At 34.3% G+C, this 24662-nt stretch overlaps 2 protein-coding genes across 3 annotated transcripts in view; both read right to left on the minus strand.

The window, feature by feature from the left end:
• LOC113719694 (probable RNA-dependent RNA polymerase 1) overlaps window positions 1-24662 on the minus strand; it is a 93814-nt gene that overhangs the window by 65502 nt on the left and 3650 nt on the right. The window contains exons 2-4 of one of the 2 annotated variants that reach the window (XM_072071673.1): window positions 22366-24227; window positions 20107-20257; window positions 18946-19109 (exon numbers count right to left, since the gene is read on the minus strand). In XM_072071673.1, the coding sequence (XP_071927774.1) occupies window positions 18946-19109; window positions 20107-20257; window positions 22366-24227 (2177 nt within the window). Of the gene's footprint in view, window positions 1-18008; window positions 19110-20106; window positions 20258-22365; window positions 24228-24662 lie in introns of those variants that run through there. The other variant, XM_072071672.1, reaches the window with a different exon arrangement.
• LOC140021599 (probable RNA-dependent RNA polymerase 1) lies at window positions 1080-11723 on the minus strand. Its single transcript, XM_072072829.1, has 5 exons — window positions 11682-11723; window positions 9548-11303; window positions 5606-7464; window positions 2711-2861; window positions 1080-2040 (listed from the first exon to the last, which is right to left on the minus strand). Exons 2-5 carry the CDS (start codon window positions 10055-10057, stop codon window positions 1165-1167), a joined length of 3396 nt encoding a protein of 1131 aa, XP_071928930.1. The 5' UTR covers window positions 10058-11303; window positions 11682-11723; the 3' UTR covers window positions 1080-1164.

A 24662-nucleotide genomic window follows, 5' to 3' on the forward strand; every position in this document is an offset into this window, starting at 1 on the left:
CAACATTTTTCTAAGCTGAAACCTTTCACTCCAAGCGATTAAAAGAGATTGGATCGTATAATAAATCAATATTGACTTGTCAATTATTCATTATCACTTCCTTGCCCTTTAATTGGCCATCATCAGAAGAATATAACCCTTTACTTGACTAAAAATGAGTGACGTTTTCTCCAGCTAAATCGTTACTAGTCTCTGAGCTTTTGGAATCAAGAACTCTGCAGCTTTAGTTAGAGCGATTATACATGATAATTCCCAGTTGGCCAATCCATAATCGAAATTTTCTTTAACTTCATTTTCTAATAGTGTTATACATTTTGATATATCTAAACATAATTATGTTATTTTAAAGAAGAATATATATATAAATATTTTATATATTGATGATAAATTTGATATATTGAGAATGAGTTTTATATATTGCTGATAAATGTCTTCAGCGTTATATAATTTTTTTCCATCGCATTTTAATTTTATGTATGTATTTTCGAAACGTTGGTAGCCATTTCTGAGATTGTGTTGATTTCTATTAATTTGTTAGAGTAACTCATCTAAATAATATGAAGAAATTCGGAAGAAAATACTGAAGTTGATCATGATCTAGAAAAGTTGAGAATTAGTAGTAATAAAAGTCTAAAAGGTCTCTAGAATTGCTATTTGCCTTGTCTTCAGATTTTGCTAAATCTAATTATGGAAAATGATTATAGAGAATCAGCAAAAACTAATTTTTAGATGAGTATGGATTTTTGTGTTTTTTTTTTTTTTGTTATAGTAAAATCTAAAATTTGAATACAAAAGTAAATGAGAACCTCTCAAAAATGAATTATTTTATAATCACAATCTATACTCAACTAAAATAATAAACTGAAAACAAGCGCTAATAGGGCTGAAGCTAACTTTTGTGGAGCATAAGTGGATACATTTAATCTACCCATACATTACCAAGTCAAAAACCGATGGCAACCACCGACAGAAAGCAAGGGGTAACTTTATTTTTTTATCTCACATACATCAAATCGTTACAATACATTTTTCTACAAAAGTTAAAAAAAAAAAAAAAAACAATCTAAACAAGGCCAAAGTTATTAGAATACAAATCAGATTTTAGATTATAACTCACTGTATAGGCATACAAGGGTGCACTCTCAACTGAATCCGCATATATACTTATTGGCTTGAAAAATAAAATGCGGTTAGGCGCAAGAGAATGGCAGCTGCAATAGCACTAGTGACAATTGGGGAGAGGGAACGTGGTGCTGCAATGAGCTGAGACCTTCCGCTGCTCCCCTTTTTAATCTGAATCAGCTTGTCATGGACACACCATGGGAAACTAATGTAGTGAGCCCGGTTCAGTCCCGCGTTGCAGCGACCCCAGTAATCAGGATGATAAGTGACATGGTACCATGCTGATGCTTTTGCGTATGCATCATCAGAGCGACCAACATTCCTGTCGAACCAGGACCTAGCTTCCTTCATTAAGGATGTCACGGCCATTCCAACAGCTTCTGCATCATTTCTCCGGTCCAAAGATTTTGACACCCACATCATACCACTACTCAATATTTCTGCTTCAGTTTTTTTGCTATAGTAGTCCATCAAATTACCCAATTTATAATCATACTCACTTTTGTAAACAAGAGCTTCATCAACATAATCCTCAACTCCATCTACTTCCATATCAGCATCAAATGATCTTCTTGCCACTTCCCTCGTAAATGATTCAATAGAGCTTGTGAATGGTGCCTTTGGTGCCTTTTCTTTGACCTCTCGGAAAAGCTTTCCAATCACATTCTGCGACTCATACGTTTGCCTGTCAGGCTTTTCCATGAAATCAGGAAATTTTCTGACACGTAGATGAGATGGTATCTCAGCGGGAACTCCAGTCTTTGGGTAGTCAACTGCAATCGAGTGGAGCCTCGCAAGCTTTAGACATGGTTTACTCCTGGCCTTTTGTGGTTCCAGATCAGCAAAGACAGTATGGGCATGTGAAATGGTTCCCAAAGTGTCATTCATGATATAGTCGGCGAAATACTCTTCAACTTCCTGCAACAGAGAAGCGCAAGGTCTTAGCATCCTAAATTCATCAAATGTTCTTAATTTATCTGGCAGTTTTATGGGTACTAAGAGAGGATATCAATAGGCTCCAACCATTTACTGTCAATGAAAAACAGCAACACTTTATTCTTTGTCTTGTCTAAAGATGGATAATCTCTATAACCATCTCAAATTGACCAAGCTAAGGAGGCTGAACAGAAAGAAATTTATTAGGACATAATTACACCACTGCTATAGGTTAAAGGTAGAAAACTAGTATATTCTGTAACTTATGAACGTAGAAAACCATATATTCTGTAACTTATGCTGTCAAATAAATTAGTTCGAAGGAAGATCAGAATACAAAATTGCTGATGTCTCGGGAATGAATAAAGCAAGATGATGAACGCTAGCATAGCCGAAAGAAATACTCCAATGCTTCATACTGAAAACGAAAGTGTCAAGAACCACAACTAGGCGTCAATCATGTTTGTACTTTGTACTACACCACTGCTCTGATAATTAGTCACTAGACAGAGATTCAAAGTAGAAAGTAGAAGGCAGGTTCCTTTCCTACTCATCAAGCTGTGGATTCAATAATCCACCTCCCCTTCCCAATAGAAATAGCTATTAAAAAATTAAGTTCTGCTACAGCATTTTTGTATTAAAGTATTAGTACCTCAATTATAACTTCATGATCCAACTGCATTGGAGGTACAGGAGTGTAATCCATAGGTTCGTCCGGCCGAGGTGGAATCAGGTCAGCATCCCAACCAACAAAGTAAATGTCTCCATCCAAATCGCTTCCAGAGCATTCATTTGGATGAGGCCTGTAATAATTGACATCAGAATCAGAAAGAAACATTGAGAAACCATGATATCAATCACACTAGCTATATCCTACATAATAATTTCAATTAGTTGGTCTTCAGAAGCTTAAAACATAGGAGTCCCTTGTTTATCCAAATTGAGCTTTACTAAGCACATTAGATATCATAGTGAACCCTTAAATTCAATCATTTGCTTCTAGTAAAGATATCCTGACCCATGTTACCGGAGTGGTTTTCAGGAAATATTTTGCCAGCATAATAAGCCGTAATCATAACCGTGCTTCAGCTCCCAGATTTGCTGCAGTTTCAAGCTTTCTAAATGCAGATTAGCAGTTCTCGAGTTTTTCTACATACAGCCTTGATAAAGAAGCTTATTAAACTGTCGTATTCACCTTATTTTAAACAACACAAACTCACGAACAGAAGCCATTCTAGCAAACTCTTCCAAATCCTGAATCATCTGCACTAGTTCTTCCTCGTGCTCTTAAGAAAACTAGTAACAACTCACATGCTTTGCATGTGAATATATATTTTCGCAAGATATAGAACCATAATATATTAAATTTCTGTGTAAAACTTTGATTGCTGGCATAATATAAACTAGGAAACTATATAATCAACAAAATTAATCACTTGGTAGTTGTACAAAATGTTTATTGTGTACAAAATAATTAAAAGTTTATTGTGCATTCTACCATTATAAAAACTTTGAACATAGAAGATTATCATATTTAAGTTAAGTTCTTGGTATAATATTGACTAAGAAACTATATAATAAATAAAATCAAGCAATTGCTAGTTGTAAAAAATGTTTATTATATACAAAGCAAATAAAAGTTTATTGAACCCTAGAAGATTATCATATCTAAACTAAGTTATTCTATATTTTACTTGGATTGTGTCAAATTTTTAATATTGTGCCAAATCAGTTTATGCAACAAAATCTAAGCAAAATACATACTAAAACATTCTGATTTGGATGCAACAAATTTTTATCAATTTCATTAGTTGTAAACCTTTCTTGCTATATTTTTTATAATTAACGATATATTTTTTTGAAGTTTTCCTAGTCAATATTGCATAATGTACTGAATTTAATCATCAATTTAATCTTTTGTTTTCTCATTAATTGTTTATAACCTTTTGTTTTCTTATTAATCGTGATTTTCTTCTAAACCAATATGTATAAAAAATACAATTAACTTTAATTATCACGCATAAGAATGTAATAATCGGAAATAATTTTAACACATACAATAATTGGAGATAAAGAAAATAATTAGCGAATATAGTTGTAAATGGGCATTTAATAATTTTAATTACCAACATTTTTGAGATGTAACTTATTGAAACTTTTCATTTTTCTTATGAGTGTCATGATTGAGATGCAATAACTCTAATTAAAAGACATGAGGGTAATTTAGACATAACAAAAACTAAGATCAAAATATACTTACATTCTTACACTCCCTATTGCCAAAACTCATTATAATTTTTATGTGCTTTAAGAAATTTTTTCTTCCTTGTGTCCTTACAGGTTCATTTCACAATCCATTCTAGACCCTGTTTTGTGTATTAGTTTTCTTAAACTGCTAGAAATAGCTACTGTGTAAAAATTATCTCGCATCCGCTCTTTTCTTTCCCAAGAATCATCATTAAACAACTATTGAAGATTAGCAATAACGAAGACCCAAGAGTACACAAATATATCAGGTAAAAAGTAATAATACTGATTCCTTGATTTGTTTAATAGCAAAATTTTGAAAGAGAACCCTCAATAGTGAAGCCAGATTTTTTCTGGCCATGAAACTGATACCTTAATAATCATTCGCTGAATACGAAATCCTTTCTTTTTTTTTAACCTTAATTAATAGATTAGTACTTTGCTAAAAACCTTAAGAGGAAAGACTGGAAAGTTCCCTAAGTCTAGGATGTATGATCTTAAAGACCTAATAAGCAGCTCAAGATCCAGTCCAAGCACAGCATTTTATTTAAGACCTTTAGCCAAGAATTCATTCAACTTCACTTGCAACAAGCCAGGTGATGCAAAAAGAAATCTCTTAGGTCTTCCTTGAATGTAAAAGATTGTAACGAAGGAAAAGACATCTTAGGTCAGGACATGAGATATGAAACAATAAAATGAATCAAACATTTCCTGACTGCATTTAGATAACTCTGCCAATTAGCCAAGGAAAGCTATCTGCATGCGTGCCCATTTAGATAACTCTACCAAAGAATCCCTTTTGCCAATAAATCGATAACCAAATTGTGTAATGGTGGGAATGGAACACAAATAAACATTCATTTTGTTAATATTCTTCGTTACCAATGCTCTCTTAGGGCTTACACATTGTTTATGCTCTCGAAAGTTTCTAAGGAATGCTTGTTTTTGCTCTCGAAAGTTTCTAAGGAATGTAGTCAAGCGACCAAATCACACCCAAGACAGCCATCTGCTATTTGCATTTCATGCAAGAAAATGTAAACTGCTCTTTCGTACCAGTAACTAGGCAAAATAAGAGAAGAATCTCTTTTTACTTCAACTCCTGTTTGACTTAAATGTTATTAAAGAACAGTAGAAGAATATCAATTAACAGTTCTCACAGAAACAAAAGAAACTAATGGATCTTAGGCTACCTGTATATTTCCAATTCATCTTCAAGAATCTAATCTCAATTCCAGAAACTTCAACATTCTCTGTATGAGTTACACATAAACCATATAAAAGATCTCAAAACAATATTTACCTCTTTCCTTTCTGGGGGAAGACAATACAGTCCACCATATGATGTAATTCTGGCACATCAACAGCTTTTAGAATACGGATGTCACCAGGGTGCAAGCACGGATTTTTTGCAACCGCCACCTTCTCCTCAAGAATATTATTGTGCTTAGAATACGGGATAGAATCATCATAAAACTGCCCACGCCCAGCACCAGAGAACTGAACAAACACTTGGCCATATTCCAAGGTTCTGGTTTCATCCAGACATCCCATCATTAATCTTCCATTCGGTATAAATATCCTTGTTTTAGTCCGCAAGTCCAGCAGTTTCGATGCCCGGAAAGCTTGCAGCATCATTGAAAGAAATGGTTCAGAATCAGGCTTATAGCCACATTTCAGCATCTCCTTGAGAACATTTGCGATCTGTCCAGGAGCCATTAATTTTAAAGCCTCATGTGCCTTCGCTGGATCAGTTAGAATAGTGTCCAACTGGGCAACTGCTTCTCTCTGCTTCTTTTCAAATACAACATCCTCGACCCCCAGGGTAGACAAAAGAGTAATTATCTGGCGATTGAGGAAACAAGGCTGGTATTTACTAAACTGTAAAACATCCAACTTGGTGTTATTGGATTCATATTTCTTCATGCTCTGTCTCAGCGACAACTTCTTTGATGAAGTGGGATCAACAGCCACAACACCTTTAAAGCCACCATACCGAATTTGAAAAGCAGACGGAGTGGAGCTTAGGCCATATTTCGTGGCAACTTGCCTTGCAAATTGAGCAGAGATTTTCCCAATGCCATCAGAGAAGACATACTCGACTGTAGAGCGGTAAGCATCTCTTACCTTTATGTCAGGAATCGTTTCAATCTCATGTTTACCAACATTTAGTGTTTCCCTGGAAGAACCGAAAGATTGACCAAGCCTGGCAGCATGTTTCGCCACATTTCTTATCTCACTAAAATCACCCATCCATCTTCTTATATCAGCAGCAGTAAGATCGGGTCTCGAAGCAAACATCCATACTGAATTTTCCTTTAATTGACTTGAAGAATAGGCAAGGAATTGAAACTCTTTATCCCCAATAACTATGCCATTTTTTAGTGTTGACAGTATTCTCTCGTAAATTTCCGTCCTTCCATTCTCATTTGCACCTTTACGAGGTGACAAGTCTGATGGAAACATCTTATTCCGCTCTTCATCAGTAAACGAAACAATAAGAAAATTGTCAATGTACTCTGAAAAGTGGCGCAATACACGATTAGATACAATGACCTCTGGACCACAGAAATACACCTTGCATGGTGTAACTTGCACTCTCCGGACATCTACCAATCTATCTGCCAAAGTACGAGTACGTGATTTGGGGAGTCGCCGGAGCTTGTCATACTTATCATACTGCTCCTTGAGCCACTGCACCGGCTCATAGCAGCACTCTTTCAATGTGTGTAGCTTCTCTAGGGCATGTTCTATGTATTTGACATCTATTCTTTGTGGATCAACAAGCCTGAAGAAATTAGCATCTAGTGATGGCCCTGGAAGACATCCGGTCTGTACTAAACAACAGACCTGGAACAAGATTTCATATGGCACATATAGTCCTTGGGGGGGACGCAGAATAGGAACTAAAACCAAATTGTCTGAATAGGGGAAACCATTTTCCAGCATAAATTGGCTGTCACTTTCTTTGTACCAAGGAAAATAATCACCTAAATTCGGCAGTTGAATACCGGGAGGAAGCTTCAAGCATATGCCAGACGATTGCCCAATGCAAGATGAAGTGAAATCTGTCGTCCTGACCCACTGGTCATATGGAGTTTCCTTAAAGTAGCGATAGGGGGATTCTTCAAGTTTTTTGGAAATCCGAGGAGCACCAGATAACTAAGTCATAAGTGTGCATGTCAATATTCAAACTCATAAACAATAATTTCACATCAATATGGTAACAGAAACTCATTTGTAAAACAAAACAAAGAGTGGAAAAAATGCATGCTGGTTATTTGCCATATGACTTTCGTATTTTGGATGCGTTTCAGAGTTCAAATCATGGTTAATACTGGCAGCAAAAAGGGTTGATCCAAAAGGCCTTCAAAAGAGGTACTGAAGACATAAAAATATGTTCACGTGACAGTGAGAAAGAAAAGAAATATGGCTAAGCTGTTTGCAGGCTTAAATGAATTATGTTCCAGATGATCCCTGCAAATGATCAACTGCAGTTTGAGAGAGGAGAGAGAAAAAAAGTTACAGCATTGAAATATAATAACAGCAGAACCATTTTTTTTTTCTCACACAAGTGTTGCAACCCATTATTTCTCACACCTAATGCATCTATCTATCCATATGTATCTATCTATCCAATTTAGAAAGAGACGATTTTTCATGTGGCACCTAATGGAGTTTCAATATACAAAAAGTTGTGACACATTTATAACTAAAATATCAATATTAAACTGAAAAAAAAAAAAGAAAATCTAAAATTGCACTGTATAAACCATTATTATCATTAATAGAAACCCCTCAAAACAAATAAAACTGAAAAAAATTGAAAACTATTCATAAAATGATATAAAGTGAATAACAAATGAATTAAAAAGTTGGAAATACAATTCAAACAATACCAAAGATAACATCCAATCACTAATATCCAGAGGAAGACAAACATTTTTATTGGCAACAATATAGTAATACTTTATTTATATTGGTTTGAGCAAACCAAATCCATCCATCAACCCATGTAGAAGCCATCGCCAATGACAAAAAACAATTATAATAAGAGTAACCTTAAAATGAAGAATGATATACAAATTATTTTTAATGGTATTCAAAATACTATTATTTTTCTAATGATTACATATATTTATTGTATTAGTGAATAATGTTTGCGGTTATGGAATGAAAAGCTTTGAAATAAAGTAAATTTCATTTATGGTAACAAATGTAATTAAACAAATTTAGTGCATTTTGATAATTGACAATAATGGTAGCAGTTATGGATATTAAAAGCTGGCAACTGAAAATATAAGACACTGCAATATACCAAGTTTTGATATTAAAATTGTTAATTAGTCACAATTTTCGTTCCAATTCAATGATCATCAAAAAACACTGATATTGAAACCAAAAATACTGTGCTCATATGAAAAAAGTAGACTTTCTTTGCATTGGATTGTGCTAAAAGTTATGAATAAAAGAAAATAAAAATGGAAAAAATTCAAATATCTTTATTTACGGAATTTCAATTGTCAGAATGTACAAGCCAAAAAAAGCTTTATATAGTGGATCATTTATACTCCATTATTGACAAAAATAGCAATAAAAAGAATACAAAGAATTCAAGTTACATGTATGTTTATTTTTCTGGTTTAATTATATTCTTCGTTTATAAAAAAATGTAATGATTGTGGTTTATATGTAATAAAATCATGAATATACAATAATTTTGGTAAAACATGATATTAACAATATTTGATATGTTATAGAGTTCAAGGTATAAATCAAACAATGTTTGGTTCATGATTCCAAATTTAATTTTAAAGGACATGTTAACTGCATTGGAATGTTTCTATCTCTTTCCATTTGATAAAATTTTTAAAAGTAACTGGCTAAAGAAAATAAATAACATAAAAATACAATATTATGAGATCATGGAGGTATAAAAAAGGTGTTCTTCACCTAATACAGATAAATTGACTGATGGTTGAGTTGTTGGGTGAAATTTAAGACAACACAAATGTAACTTGGACAAAAAGGAACCTGGAAGAGATTACAACTAAGTGTTTAGAAATGTAATGCAAGGCCAACTATTATTGCTGTCACACATTTTTGACAGCCAAACTACCATGTCAAGGCAGAAGGATACTCTAGAGATATGCAGTGAAACGTAGGCCAAAAATTATGGAATCAAAAGGGATCAAAGATGCAGAACCAACAGGACACATCAAATCTTTTATTTGAACGACCAAACCTGTATGAGGAGAAACTCTGCTGCTTGACCACGTCGATGCAGTACAAACTGCCATATGTTTTCACGGGATAATTCAAGCTTGTAGTCATCAGAGTGAAACTGCAAAATAAAATACATTCTCTTCATTCCAATTCCGAATCTAACTGAAACATTTGCCACATTCCATAGCACTGAAAACCTATTCTCTGACACCGGACACCCAAAGTTCAAAACTATTTGCTCCATGTGATGCTCATAGGTTATAGGCGACGCAAACCAATCTTTGTCGTCTTCTGAAGCCCTCAAATATGAAGAACCATAATAAAGGCGTTCCTTTGGCAATGCCATAATGCATTCAGCGCTCCTCTCATCTGTGAATTGGACCCTAGCATTTGATCTAGGTCCTCCTCGTTTGGGCTGCTTAACCTCTAAAGCATATACTGTTCCCTGACCTGTGAATCCTTCCAAAAACTCGACTACTTCTGCAGCCAAGACATCAAGGAAACCAAATATATGAATTGTCTTTCCCATGCAGCTGAACTTCACTGCCAATTCTATTAACAGAATTTTGTATCAGAATGCTCCTGTAAAGGTCAGAGCATGAAAGAGTCAGACAACTATTGATTGGTTATTTATAAGATTGCTAATCGACAGACAGAGGAGATGTAATAGCACGAAAAGGACAAGAAAATACACACATCCAAGGTACATTTTGACATTACCGCCTCTATTTTAGTTAATCTGAGAGGCTAAGACAGTTCATTTTGACAGAATTTTTCTTCTTTTTCATTCCACTGCCCTACTTTCTTTAAGTCATGCTTGGATCCCCTAGAATCCAATACAACTCAGAGACCATACCAGCATAACGGACCTAATAGAACCTTAAAGTTCTAAGAAAATGCTTCCCGTTTCTTTCCCTCCGAATCTAAGAAACCGGGGAAAAAAAAGGCTGCAATAGAAGCATAAACAAAGGGGAAAAAGAGAATTTTTTACTTCCTTACCAGCATGCAGATGCAGCAAATTTGCAAATCCACTACATATTAAAACTTGCAAATCCACTACATATTAAAACAGTGAACAAAATAACAAGTCACAGATCACGTCATCATATTATATGTAACAAAGAACTTTTTAGTCAAGACTCAAGACAGAGGCATGAAGGGATCAAATACTAATCCAATATGATAAACAATAAATCTTATTTTACTTGAGACCAAATCTCCAAAATGTTAGAGAAACGATGAACTAAAAACAGGATTATATAACATATATTCTCTTGTGTCTTCATTTTCGCCGGATCCTAAGCTACATGTAACCTTGGAAAAACGTTTTTTTCTTTTTTCAGATAGAGCCATTCCAATAGCAACATTTCTGACCAACTGTCTAGTGGGATTTCAAACTAAATAATAATAATAATAATAATGGCACAAGAAAAAGGAATCCTAGAGAAAACTCATTAAAAAATTTCCAAATTATGCACTAAAACCCAAACCAAACGAATTGCAACAAAGGATGATATAGTGTACATGGACCACCAGAAGTTATCGAACGTGGTAAATAACTAACATCCCTGGCAAGAAATAGGTAGAAATCAAAGTCAAAATACTTTGCTTATCTCAAGAGTGCTCTTGCTCTAATAGCATATAAATGCGAAATCCAATATATTAAGAAAGCATCTCCTGTCAACCAAAAAACAATGGCAAGATCAAAATGCAACTCCTCTGATTCTGTAATGCCCACTTCGGAGTGTTCCCTTGTCTCTTTCTTTCTTCCTTCCCTTGCATTGTACCCAAAAAAAAAAATCATTCTACAGCTTATAAACAAGATTAAAAAGCAGAAAATTTCTTCCAGAATTCAACTAAAACTACTAATTCCCATCAATAAAACCGCAGAAAAGATAGGTATCACCACTTCTATAACAACATATGCCACCAACTGCCAAAAGGGACCTTCACGGGGGTTCTAAAGAAAAAGTATCCCAGAAGAACACTGATCATTCCAAATAATGCATTAAACATTAAGCAGAAATAATCCCACAAAAAACACACCTTATCAGAGAATACAGACTTACAATACAAAAGAGCCTTCATCAAAATAAATCCAAGAGGGTCACTTTCTATCTCTATACGAAAGGGGAAGAGAAGGAAAGACTCACAAATCCAAGAGGAGGTATCACGCCCAGGTTGAAGGCCTGAAGCAAAGTGATGGTATCACAAGATGAAGCTCTCTGTTAATAATATATAGACTTTAAATATCCTTAGCGTGTGTTGTGCATGAGAGAGAAACTGTGACAAAGAATGATGGAGTCAATCCCAAGTTAATCATTCTCCACAAACAAAATAAAGAATGTCACTTTCTCCACTTTATTTTGATTGGCTAATTTCAAGGGACTCACTCTACACTAGGAATACCGTTGTTTAGGGTAAGCTACAAATTTTTTAATTTTTTTCTTTTTTAAACAGGGAAAGGTGAGATTTAAGAAGTAATAAATAAAAAAGAATTAGAAACAGACCCCTCAATCTTGCAACCTTAACCTAAGTAAGGTATAGGTGTTATAGGTGTTCAATTTTTACTTATTATTGGAATACAATGTTTATTTATTATAGGGTAAATTACATTTTACCCCCTTGTGGTTTACCCTTTTTTTACATAACCCCCCTATGGTTTCAAAAGCTATACATAACCCCCTCATGGTTTGGATTAAAGTGTCAAAGTAACGGAAATAGTCACTCGTAACGGAACTTCTAAAAATGTCGAAATTACCCTTATAAATACATGACACATTAACCCCCTATGATTTTTATATTTTACCATATAACCCCCTTATGGTTTAATACTTTACCATATAACTCCCTTATGATTTTCAAAATATACACATAACCCCCCTTGGTTAATACATAAATTTCAACCTTACATAAGGGTATTTTTGACATTTTAGGTGACACCGTTACGAGTGACCATTTCCGTTACTTTGACACTTTAATCCAAACCATGAGGGGGTTATGTATAGCTTTTGAAACCACAGGGGGGTTATGTGAAAAAACGCTAAACCACAGGGGGGTAAAGTGGAATTTGCCCTTTATTATATTTTTTTTTTGGTTTTGAGGGGAGGGGGGGTTCTTTCTATAGCAGCAACAACCATTTTAGTGTAACTTGATTTTATACAAAGGAAAATTAGGTGGAGTTATAGCCCATTTCTAATTAAAATTATTTTAGTGATGATTTTTTTTGTAATATCCCAATTTATCGATATATTCAAATTCCCGTATACGAGCAGAAAATTTTTACTTCCTCTTCCTCAAATAATTCCCTTTAATTATTTTCACTTGATTTTGTGTTCTAATTTTAGATAATTAATTTTTTTATATTCCTATTCGCTTTTGCATCTACAATTTAGATCTCATAAAAGCTAAAATATAAAATCTACCTAAATCTCTATAATCACTTTTGATAATTTGTTTTTTGTAAATTTTAGGGCAAATCAAAACAGACCTTGTATATGGTTGATGTACTAATAAGCTAAGATAGGTTTAGAGGATATCAAAGTATTGTACCTTGTGCATCACAAAATTTAATTCTTTATCATAAAAGTTAATTCCTTCTGTAATTAGGTCTATTTCTCTTTTTTTTTTTTTAAAAAAAAAAAAGGGATCCAAAGTAGAATATGTATCAATTTTTTTCCTAGCATGGGATTGATGAGTTTTAAGAAACGGGGAGGGAATTAGGGGTAAGATATGTATCAATAAACTTCTATATACTTGTTAATCAGTAATTTTTTTTATATTTGTAATATTTATACTAAAGTAGAACACTAGAACTGCATAACATAATTGTCCCTGCTCTCCAAGTAGGTTCTCTTTTTCATTAGACGTAATAGTAGCATAAGAATTGCGGTTAAAATGATTAATTGTTTGGACTTCACTTTTGGACTGAAATGAAAAACAATTCAGTCAAATACCCATACTTTTGTTTTAAGAAGTTATTATAGACAAAATTTGAGAAAAACCTGTTTACTAAAAACTAGTAAAAATCGAGGCTTCCAAACAGACCCTATATTCCATGTGGGTCCCGTCCCATTCTTTAGTTAAACGCTTGGTACTTTATTACGCTCGTTAAGAAAGGAAAAGTAGTTTCTTTACTTTTTTCCGTACAAGGATGATATCATTAAACTACTTTGTTTCTCCAAGAATTTATGAAAAAAGAAAAAGTGTACTTTAATGATGTATGAAGCTTACGTCGGATCCCGACAGATTATCCAATCACGAGTGCACCTCAGAGTCATGTATGGAGTAACTTTTTGCATTGCCACGTTTCGGCTTTTAATTGGCCTACGAAATTTGAAGGAACTTTTGGTTCTTTTCCGGTCCAAGGATGATATCCAAGGGTTACAAAACCTTGAGGGTTTCTTCTAATTTCTTATTTTTTTTTGTTTCTTTTTCATTTTAAGTTAGAAACCTATAAACAGTTACAAGAAGCAACTAATAAAGCAACTAAGAAAGCATGACATACCAATACTATAGATTCAGATGTGAGAATAGTTTAAAAAAAAAGGAATTGGACCATTTTTAACTTTAGAAGTGTTTTTATAGAAGATTATTTAGAAATTTTTTTGAAATAATCATTGTATCAGTTTTCATAATGTGATGTATATGAGATTTTTTCTATGATATGATGTATGCGATATAAAAAGGTGGTTATAAAAATAAAAAAGTGATTAACACGTGTCTGAAATACAATTAAATAAATAATTTTTTACACACAAAGAAATCTAAATTATTTTCATTGCATAGGGTCATGTGTTATATAGAATAGTATTTTCCTAAAACTAGATGGTCCCTCTATTATATAGATTATTTTCTTTTGACACTTGTTGCAAATTGATATATTTTATAGAATTTTTTGCCAAATGAAGACTATGTATAGAATTTTTAACTGAAATTTGAGGGATGCCAAATTAAATCAACGGCTTAATCTTTTTATAAACAATCATCCTACCTTACTTTTATCCACGGTTTGTTAGGACACAGAGTAAGAGATGAGCTATTAAAATTAAACTTTGTCTACAAAAATTCAAAAATTTCTATGCAAAGTTTCCTAAATTCAGCAGTTTGGTGACACCTCTATTTTTTTTTTTTTTTTTTTTTTTTTGCATACTTACCCTATGCTTTAAGGCACAAAATAGAAAAAGCCCATTATCTAATTCATGCGACGTGGATAGAATTTGTGCATATATCAAATTAATGATCATGTAAGTGCATAGGATGTATGTCACTCATACATATCCTAGTTTATCCCTCTTCCAAAAAGATACAGCGCCATGCAAATGCATGCACCGGTTAAATCTAGTCTTAACTTATTTTTGCGAAAAAAAAAAAGATTACACGAGAAATAAATCTAATTAGCTTTTTCAGGCTGTGTTTTTGGAGAACTTAACATGAAGAAGGTCAAAAAAGGGTCATCAGTATGCTCACCAATATATTATTTCTCTTCTGGGAATGTAGCAGTTACATTTTATGTACCAAATATAAAGTTGGCAATTTACGTTTCTTTATGGCTGTAGTACTACTTTGTTTAAAACAGCATATGTATGATTCAAGGCTTCTTTTATTTTGTACCCGGCACTCGACAAGAGGTGGGATGTCTATTTAGTTGTGTGAAGGATAGTATTTTCTCTTCTTAAGGGAGGTAAAGTCAATATTCTAAAAGTAAAGTATGAAAAAATTCATTTGAGAAAGGGAGGTAAAGTCAATATTCTAAAAGTAAAGTATGAAAAATTTCATTTGAAAAGAGGACGTTTTGAACAATCTTCCCAGAAAGAACATAAGAAACACTTACGTGTTTGTACCGTTATTCCAAGCTGAAACCTCTCACCCCAGTAATCAAAAGAGATTGGATCGTACAATAAATCACTATTCACCTCTCAATTCTTATTCATTATCACTTCCATGCCTTTTAATTGGCCATCATCACAAGAAGATAAAGCTTGTGTAAAAATTGTATGTGCACACGTATTTGTCTGGATATGAGTTTATTTGGATGATTTATTTAAGATAATTACTGTAACATTTTTTGTGATGTGATATATGTGAGATAAAAAGATGATTGGGAAGATAAAAAGATGATTGAAATTTGTGAAATAAATTATTTGATCTCAATCCAAACACATATGAAGTTTTGTTTTTATATATTGATGATAAATGTCTTATATTACTAGTCTCCGAACTTTAGGAGTCAAGAGTTTGCGGCTTGTTAGCGAGATTATACACGATAATTCCCAATTAAAGAAGACACACATTTTTTTCTCCTTTTTGAGATGAGTTTTGTTTTATATATTGATGATAAATGTCTTAAACGTTACATAATTTCGAGACGTTGGTAGCAGTTTTTGAGATTGTGTTGATTTCTGTTACTTTGATAGAGTAACAGCCAAATAATATGAAGAAATCCCGAACATGCAATATACTCGAATTGAGTATGATTTAGATAAGTTGACAATTACTAGTAAAAGGTCTATATCATTGCTGCAACATAGTCGGACTGAAGCTAACTTTGGTGGAGCTCAAGTGGATTCATTTAATCTACTTGTGTACATTACTAGTCCCAAAAAAAAAATTTAAGTTACCTTAAAAAATCCCCTGTTAAAAAAAATTAGGAAAAAGTTACCTTATGTGGATAACTTAAAGATGAATACAAGGAATTGAAAGATACTTCCAGTTCCAGTTCATGACTCAGATTTAAGTACTCATCAGTGTAATACCAATGTAATATTAGCATAAGCAATAAAAAGAAACAGGGAAGTCTTATTGGCTTTTGAAACATTTCATCAACAATTAATTCATCTCGTTACTCAATTAATCAGTTATTAAATGTGATAAAATGGGAGAATGTAAGCATATATTTTCTAGTAAGTATTGTTTCATTAAAATGTAACTCCTCTCTTGTATTCTAGATTACAATTAATGGTACAAGCATGCAAGCAGTGGTGGAGTTAGGATCTAAAGTCAAGAGGGACAATTGTCTATTATTGGACAATATAAGGATTGGATTGAGAACCAACTATATTGATGGTAGTTGGAGTTGGTCAACTTCAAAACAACTATCTTGGTACTATTAGTAACTACAAAATGCAAAAAATACCTCATTTCTTACATAATATGATGTATTATATTATTAATTGATAGTTAGCAAGAAGTGACTAATCTTAAGAAATCTTAGTGTGGCCAATAAATTTGTCAAACTATCCAAAGTTACTTAGTGAAATTCTCAAATATGTATTTCCTTGAAAAGCAAAAGTTAGAATTAGCATTTTCACTCATTTTATTAGTTAGTTGAATAACTAATATTAGTGTTTTACAAAATTATATGCATAATTAGTGAATATTTTATTGCAGCGTGTTCAATATCCAAAATAAGATACACAATTACAAATCATACAAGGGTGAGTTGATAAATTAACCAAATAAAAGAGTAATGGTACAAGGTAATTCAAATTTAGTAACAACAGAAATAATCTAAGAAATATTTTGTCATGCAGAAATATTCCAAGTGTATTTTTCTTTGTTCTTCTTTTCCCATAATTAGCTCTTTTCTCTCTTAAACACATTAAACATAATTGGTTATCCCTTCCATATTACTCTCAATCTAATATAGTTTTATTGGACTTTTTATACATGTATTATCTTCTTTCATATGTTTTTGAATTTTGCTTCACTTGTTTCTTATTATGCATGGGATTTTGATTAATTTAAATTTCGGTAAGTACCCCTTATTATTTTGTTTGTGGGGGTGCAGTACACAAGTTTTGTAGTTTGAGGGAGCGAAAACTATTAAACTATAACTAAGTTAAAATACAATTGATAATAGTTTTAAGATATAAAAGAGGATTTTAAAATTTTGAGTAGGGGGCAATTGCCCCACCTAAAATGCATATAACTCTGCCAATGCATACAAGGATGCACTTTCAATTGAATCAGCATATATACTCAATCGCTCAAGGAATCAAATGCAGTTACGAGCCAACAAAAATTGGTTTAGTTGATAATGACAAATCACTTTCTTATAAAAGATCGTGTGTTTAAATTCTATTATTAAATTGAGTACTGTGTTAGTTAGCATTTTGTAAGAACCTGTGGAAAGATATTCTAGCCACTAGTAGTGATCAGAGTCGAATTCGCCCAAACTTTTATTTCTACAAGAAAAAAAAATTCAAATGCTGCTAGGCATAAGAGAATGGCAGCTGCAATAGCAGTAGTGAGACTTAGATGGAGGCAACATGGTGCTGCAATGTTAGCATTGCAAATCTGAATGGTATATTAAACGGGAAATTGGCCAATTCATCCAGTTGGACTGACCGTTGCAATTTTGGTTCCAAACCTTCAAACCGCAGTTCAGATTGACTCTTTATAGAGAACAAAACCTGGAGTAATCCTTTATCATTTCCTCGAACAACAAAATAACATATACAAACTAAATTAACTAAGGGTAAAAAGCGGCAATGGTAACACCATCCAGCTTAGATATGAATGATACAGCACGCAAACAGGACTTACTTGTTACACTTCCTAAATATATAAGTTTGTCACATGACAATAAATATGTGCACGCTCAAGAACTCGATTAATTTACAGCAATAGATATGATCAGTAATGTAGTAGATGCAAATGAGAGTAACGCCTGCAGCATAGTCTGAAATATAGCTGCTAAGTCTTCTCATTACCAAGGGCATGACAGCTAATTCGCAAATTCTTGATGCCAAATTATTCACTCAAAGGAATCTCAGTCCATGACTAAACTGCAGCTCCAGTAAAGAAATTTGCTGAGACCTTCTTATGCTTGCTTTTTTTATCTGAATCAGCTTATCATAGACACACCATGGGAAACTAATGTAGTGAGCCCGGTTCAGTCCCTTGTTGTAGCAACCCCAGTATTTCGGATGATAAGTGACATGGTACCATGCTGATGCTTTTGCACATGCATCACCAAAGTGATCACCATTCGTGTTGAACCAGGTCTTAGCTTCCTTCCTTAAGGATGTCATTGCCCTTCCAACAGCTTCTGCATCATTTCTCCGGTCAAAAGATCTTGACATTTTCATGATACCACCACTCAATATTTCTGCTTCAGTTTCTATGCCATAGTAGTCCATCAAATTACCCAATTTATAATCATACTCGCTCTTGTAATCAAAAGCTTCAGCAATATAATCCTCAAATCCATCTACTTCCATGTCACTATCATATGATTTTCTAGCCACTTGTTTTGTAAATGACTTAATAGAGCTTGTGAGTGGTGCCTTTCCTTTTACCTCTCGAAAAAGCTTTCCAATGACACGCTGAGAATCATACATTGGCTTGTCAGACTTTTCCATGAAATCAGGAAATTCTTTGACACGTAGATGAGATGGTATCTCAGCAGGAACACCAGTCTTTGGAAAGTCAACTGCAATTGAGTGGAGCTCCGCAAGCTCCAGACACGGTTCACTCCTGGCCTTTAGTGGTTCCCGATCAGCAAAGACAGTATGCGCATTTGCAATGATTCCTAAACTGTTATTCACGATATAGTCAGTGAAATACTCCTCAACTTCCTGCAACAGAGAAACAAAAGTTATTGTTTATTTAAAACATGCGTTGCAAAAGACTATTTGCTCCATTAACGCTAAATATGCATGAGAGTGCAATCAAGCATCTTATTTTTCTAAGACAGAGGGCTATACCCCTGGTGAACACTCTTCATGGTTAAGAAGATTGAGAAGAAAACAGAAAAGAGTTCCTACAATTGTATAGATAGTGGAAAAAGGAATCATAAAGGTTTTAGCATCCTTCAATGCGGATTAGCAACTTTTCCACTTGTCCAAATCCTTATTTGCTGGACGAAATATGCAGATTATAAAAGAACAAAAAAAAAAACAAATAATATAGTTCCCTTGCTAAATCATCAAAGGTTCTTAATTTATCTGTCAGTTTTATGGGAGCTAAGAGGGGATATTAATAGGCTCCAACCATATACAGTGTCACTTACTTTTGGTCATCCATAAAGATAAAGAATCTCTGTAACCATCTCAATTGACCAAGCTAAGGAGACTGAATGGAAACAAATCTATTAGGACAAAATTACACAACCGCAGTAGGTCAAGGGTACTAGTAGCCTACTTTAAACAGCATGAATGCAGACAACCATTTATTCTGTAACTTACGCTGTCAAATGAATTAATTAGAAGGAAGATCAGAATACAGAATTGCAGATGTCTTGGAAATGAATAAAGCAGGATGATGAACGCTAGCATAACTGAAAGAACTACTACCATGCTCCATTATGAAAACGAAAGTGTCATAAATCATAAACTAGATGTCAACCTTGTTTGTACATCATAAAACACTAGGAATTTGCTAGAATGGCAAGACTACACCACTGCTCTGATAATTAGTCACTAGAAAGAGATTATAAGTAAGAGAAAGGAGAAGGCAGGTTCCTTTCCTGCTCACCAAGCTGTGGGTTCAATAATCCACCTCCCCTTCCCAATCGAAATGGCTATTAAAAAAAAAAATTTCTGCTACAGCATTTTTGTATTAAAGAGTTGGTACCTCAATTGTAACTTTATGATCCAACTGCATTGTAGGTGCTGGAGTGTAATCCATGGGGCGGTCTTGCCGAGGTGGAATCAGGTCAGGGTCCCAACAAACAAAGTAAGTGTCTCCATCCAAATCGCTTCCAGAACATTCATTTGGATGAGGCCTATAATTGACATTAGAATCAGAAAGAAACATTCAGAAAGCACGATACCAGGCACATTAGATATATCCTATATAACATTCCAATTATTTCACCTTCAGAAGATTTAACAGAGAAGAAGTCCCTTTTGTCCAAAAATTGAGCTTTAGTAAGCACATTAGATATCATTGTGAACCCTTAAATTCAATCATTTGCTTTTATTAAAGATATACTAATCCATGTTATAGGAGTGGTTTCAAGAAAATATTTGGTCAGCAAATAAGCCTTAATCATACCTGCCCTTCAGCTCCCAGATCACCTGCAGTTTTGAGTTTTCTAGGTGCAGATTAATAGTCTTCTAGTTTTTCTCCGTACAGCCTTAGTAAAAAAAAGTTTATTAAACTGTTGTATTCAACTTATTTTCAATAACATAAAGTCATGAACAGAAACTATTCTAGCAAACTCTTTCAAACCCTGAACCAACTGAACTATTTCTTCCTTGTCTTCTTAAGAGTTCATTTCCTAATCCATTCTGGACCCTGTTCTGTGCATTGGTACCCAATAGTTTCCCTAAACTGTTATATGGATAGCTCCTATATCCAAACCATACCATCTTGCATCCATTCTTTCCTTTCCTAAGAATCATCATGAAACAGCTATCTAAGACAAGCAATAAGGAAGACCCAAGAGATGCAGAAATATATCAGTCAAAAAGTAATTATAGTGATTCCATTATTTGTTTCATAGCAAAATTTGGAAATAGTTGTCCAAAAAAAATTTGTGGACAAATAACCTCAACAATGAAGCCAGATCTTTTTGGGCCTAGAAACTGAGATCGTAATGCTCACTTGTGAAGCAAGAAATCCCTTTTTTAACCATGATAGATTAGGACTGTGCTAAAATGTTGAGAGGAAAGTCCATCAGTCTAGGATGCATGATCTCAAAGTCCTAATAAACAGCTCAAGATCCAGTCCAAGCCTAAAACAAGAAAGTTATCTTTTCAGGCCCTAACCCAACTAGAAGTCATTCAACTTAACTTGCAACAAGGCAGGCTATGCAGAGGGAGTGTTAAATGTATACAAAAGCTGTACTAAATACTAAGGGAAAGATGAGAAGTGAAAATTATAAGAATCACTTCCAAAAAGCTGTGGGCATCTCACGTGAGGCTGGATTGCATGACCAATCTCAAGAAGGCTCCACAGATCTGCAGGAAATTTTGTAAACAAAAATCTATTGCTTTGACAGAAATGCTCTGTTTATGGGCTTTCAGACATTCCCCTATTCAAATCAAGACATTAGAATCTTGTAACACAACTAAGATAAGATTCAAAAACCAGTGTAAAACAACCAATGGTTTCTAATTGAACTCAAAACTAAGACACAAGAAATATTTGATTCAAGAAACCAAATTAAGTAATAATGGACCGGTAAAATCACTGCAGTACTTACAAAAAACAGAAGAAAAGGGGAGAAAAATGTGTTGCTAGTTTCCAAGTATTTGTTAGTATCTAAAATAAACTTTGTTTTGTAGGTAAACAGCCACATCTCAACAATGAAGACGCTAGTCAACCATCAAACAATCTATCGAGTTTAAAGAAAATATGAGCATATTCTGAAGGCCATAATGTCAGCTATGAAAGATAATTGAGGGTCACGTGTGAGTTCAGAGATTTAACAAAATCATGTTGTATGTGCTCTCAAAAGTTTCTAAAGATGTAGTCAAGCAACCAAATCACACCCAAAAATAGCTCTCTGCTAATTGCTTTTCATGCGGGAAAATGTAAGTTGTTCTTTCATGCCAATAACTAGACATAATAAGAGAAGAAACTTTCTTTCTTTTTTTCCCCTTTTTTGTTGGGGTTACAATCTTTGAAAATAATTAGAGCTAAATCTGTTTGTCTTAAATGGTATAAAAGAACAGCAGAAGAATATCAATCAACAGATATCACAAAAACAGAGGAAACTTAAATTTGATGTCTTTCAAGATCAGCAAATATATTGCTGGATCTTAACCTTTTTATGCATTTCCAATATTGTCACCTTCAAGCAGCTAATTTTAATTCCAGAAACTCGAATATTCTCTGTAAGAGTTGCAACATAAACCATACAAAAGATCTCAAAAAGGTATTTACCTCTTTCCTTTCTGGGGGAAGACAACACAGTCCATCATATGATGTAATGCTGGCAGATTAACAGCTTTTAGAATACGAACGTCACCAGGGTGCAAGCATGGATTTTTTGCAACCACCACCTTTTCCTCAAGAATGACATTTTGTTCAGAATACTGGTTAGAATCATCATAAAATTGCCCATGCCCAGCACTAGATAACTGAACAAACACCTGGCCATATTCCAAGGTTCTGGTTTCGTCCAGACATCCTATCATTGATCTTCCATTCGGTATGAATATCCTTGTTTTAGTCCGCAATTCCAGCAACTTTGATGTACGGAAAGTCTGCAGCATCATTGAAAGAAATGGTTCAGAATTAGGCTTATAGCCACATTTCAGCATCTCCTTGAGTACATTCATATTCTCTCCAGAAGCCATTAAATCTAAAGCCTCATGTGCCCTTAATGGATCAGTTAGAATAGTGTCCAACCGGGAAACCGCTTCACATTGCTTCTTTTCAAAGACAATATCCTTGACCCCCAGGGTAGACAGAAGAGTGATGATATGGCGATTGAGGAAACAAGGCTGATATTTACTCCATGCTAAAACATCCAACTTGGTGTTATTGGATTCATATTTCTTCATGCTCTGTCTCAGTGACAACTTCTTTGATGAAGTGGGATCAACAGCCACAACATCTTTAAAGCCACCATACCGAATTTGAAAAGCAGATGGAGTAGAAGTTATGAAGCCACATTTCCTAGCAACTTGCCTTGCAAATTGAGCAGAGATTTTCCCAATGCCATCAGAAAAGACATACTGGGATGCACCGAAGTAACCACCTCTTACCTCTATGTCAGGAATCATTTCAATCTCATGCGTACCAACATTTAGTGTTTCCGTGGAGGAGCTGAAAGATTGACCAAGCCTGGCAGCATATTTCGCCACATTTCTTATCCTACTAAAATCACCCATCCATGTTCTTATATCAGCAGCAGTAAGCCCAGGCCTTGAAGCAAACATCCACACTGAATTATCCCTTAATTGACTTGAAGAAAAGGCAAGAAATTCAAACTTCTTATCCCCAATAACTATGCCATTTTTTAATGTTGACAGTATTCTCTCGTAAATTTTGGTTCTTTGATTCACATTTGCAGCAATACGAGGCGACAAGTCTGTGGCAAACATTTTGTTCCCCTCTTCATCAATAAAAGAAACACGAAGGAAATTGTCAATGTCCTCTGAAAAGTGGCGCAATACACGATTAGATACATTGACCTCTGGACCACAGAAATACACTTTGCATGGTGTAACTTGTACCCTCCGGACATATACCAACCCACCTTCCAAAGTAAGAGTAGGTGATATCGGAAGTTGCAGAAGCTTGTCATACTTATCATACTGCTCCTTGAGCCACTGCACCGGCTCATAGCAGCAATCGTTCAATATGTACAGATTCTCTAGGGCATGTTCTATGTACCTGATATCTCTTCTTTGAGGATCAACCAATCTAAAGAAATTAGCATCTAGTGATGGCCCTGGAAGACATCCATTCTGTACTAAACAACAGACCTTGAACAAGATTCCATATGGCAAATATAGTCCTCGGGGAGGATGCAGAATAGGAGCTAAAACCAAATTGTATGAATAAGGGGAACCAGTTTCCAACGTAAATTGGCTGTCACTTTCTTTGTACCAAGGAAAATAGTCCCTGAGATTTGGCAGTTTAATACCACGAGGAAGCTTTAAACATATGCCAGATGATTGCCCAATACAGGATGAAGTGAAATCTGTCGTCCTGAGCCACCGGTCATCTGGAGTTTCCTGAAAGTAGCTAAAGGTAGACTCTTCAAGTTTTTGAAAAACCCGAGGAGCACCAAGTAACTAAGTCATGAAGAAAAGAATATGTGTGTCAATATTGAGCCCATTAACAATAATTACACATTAGGAAGGTAACAGAAACTCATTTATAAAATAAAACCATGAAAGGAGAAATGCATGCTTGTTGTTTACCATATAAATTTTGTATTTTCTTTGGGTTTCAAGGTTCAAGTCATGGTTAATACCAGTGGCAATAAGGGATGATCCTAAAGGTCTTCAAAAGAAAGTACTAAAAAACATAAAATTTAGTTATCTTAACACAGTGAGTAGGAAAAGAAATATGGCTAAGCTGTTTACAGGCTTTAAATGAATTATGTTCCAGATGGTCCCCGCAAGTGATCAACTGCATGTTTTGTGTGTGTGTGTGTGAGAGGGAGGGAGGGAGGGAGGGATGGAGAGAGAGAGAGAGAGAGAGGATAAGTTACAGTATTGAAATAC

The sequence above is a fragment of the Coffea arabica genome, chromosome 11e (genome assembly GCF_036785885.1).
Source record: "Coffea arabica cultivar ET-39 chromosome 11e, Coffea Arabica ET-39 HiFi, whole genome shotgun sequence".
Lineage (NCBI taxonomy): Eukaryota > Viridiplantae > Streptophyta > Magnoliopsida > Gentianales > Rubiaceae > Coffea > Coffea arabica.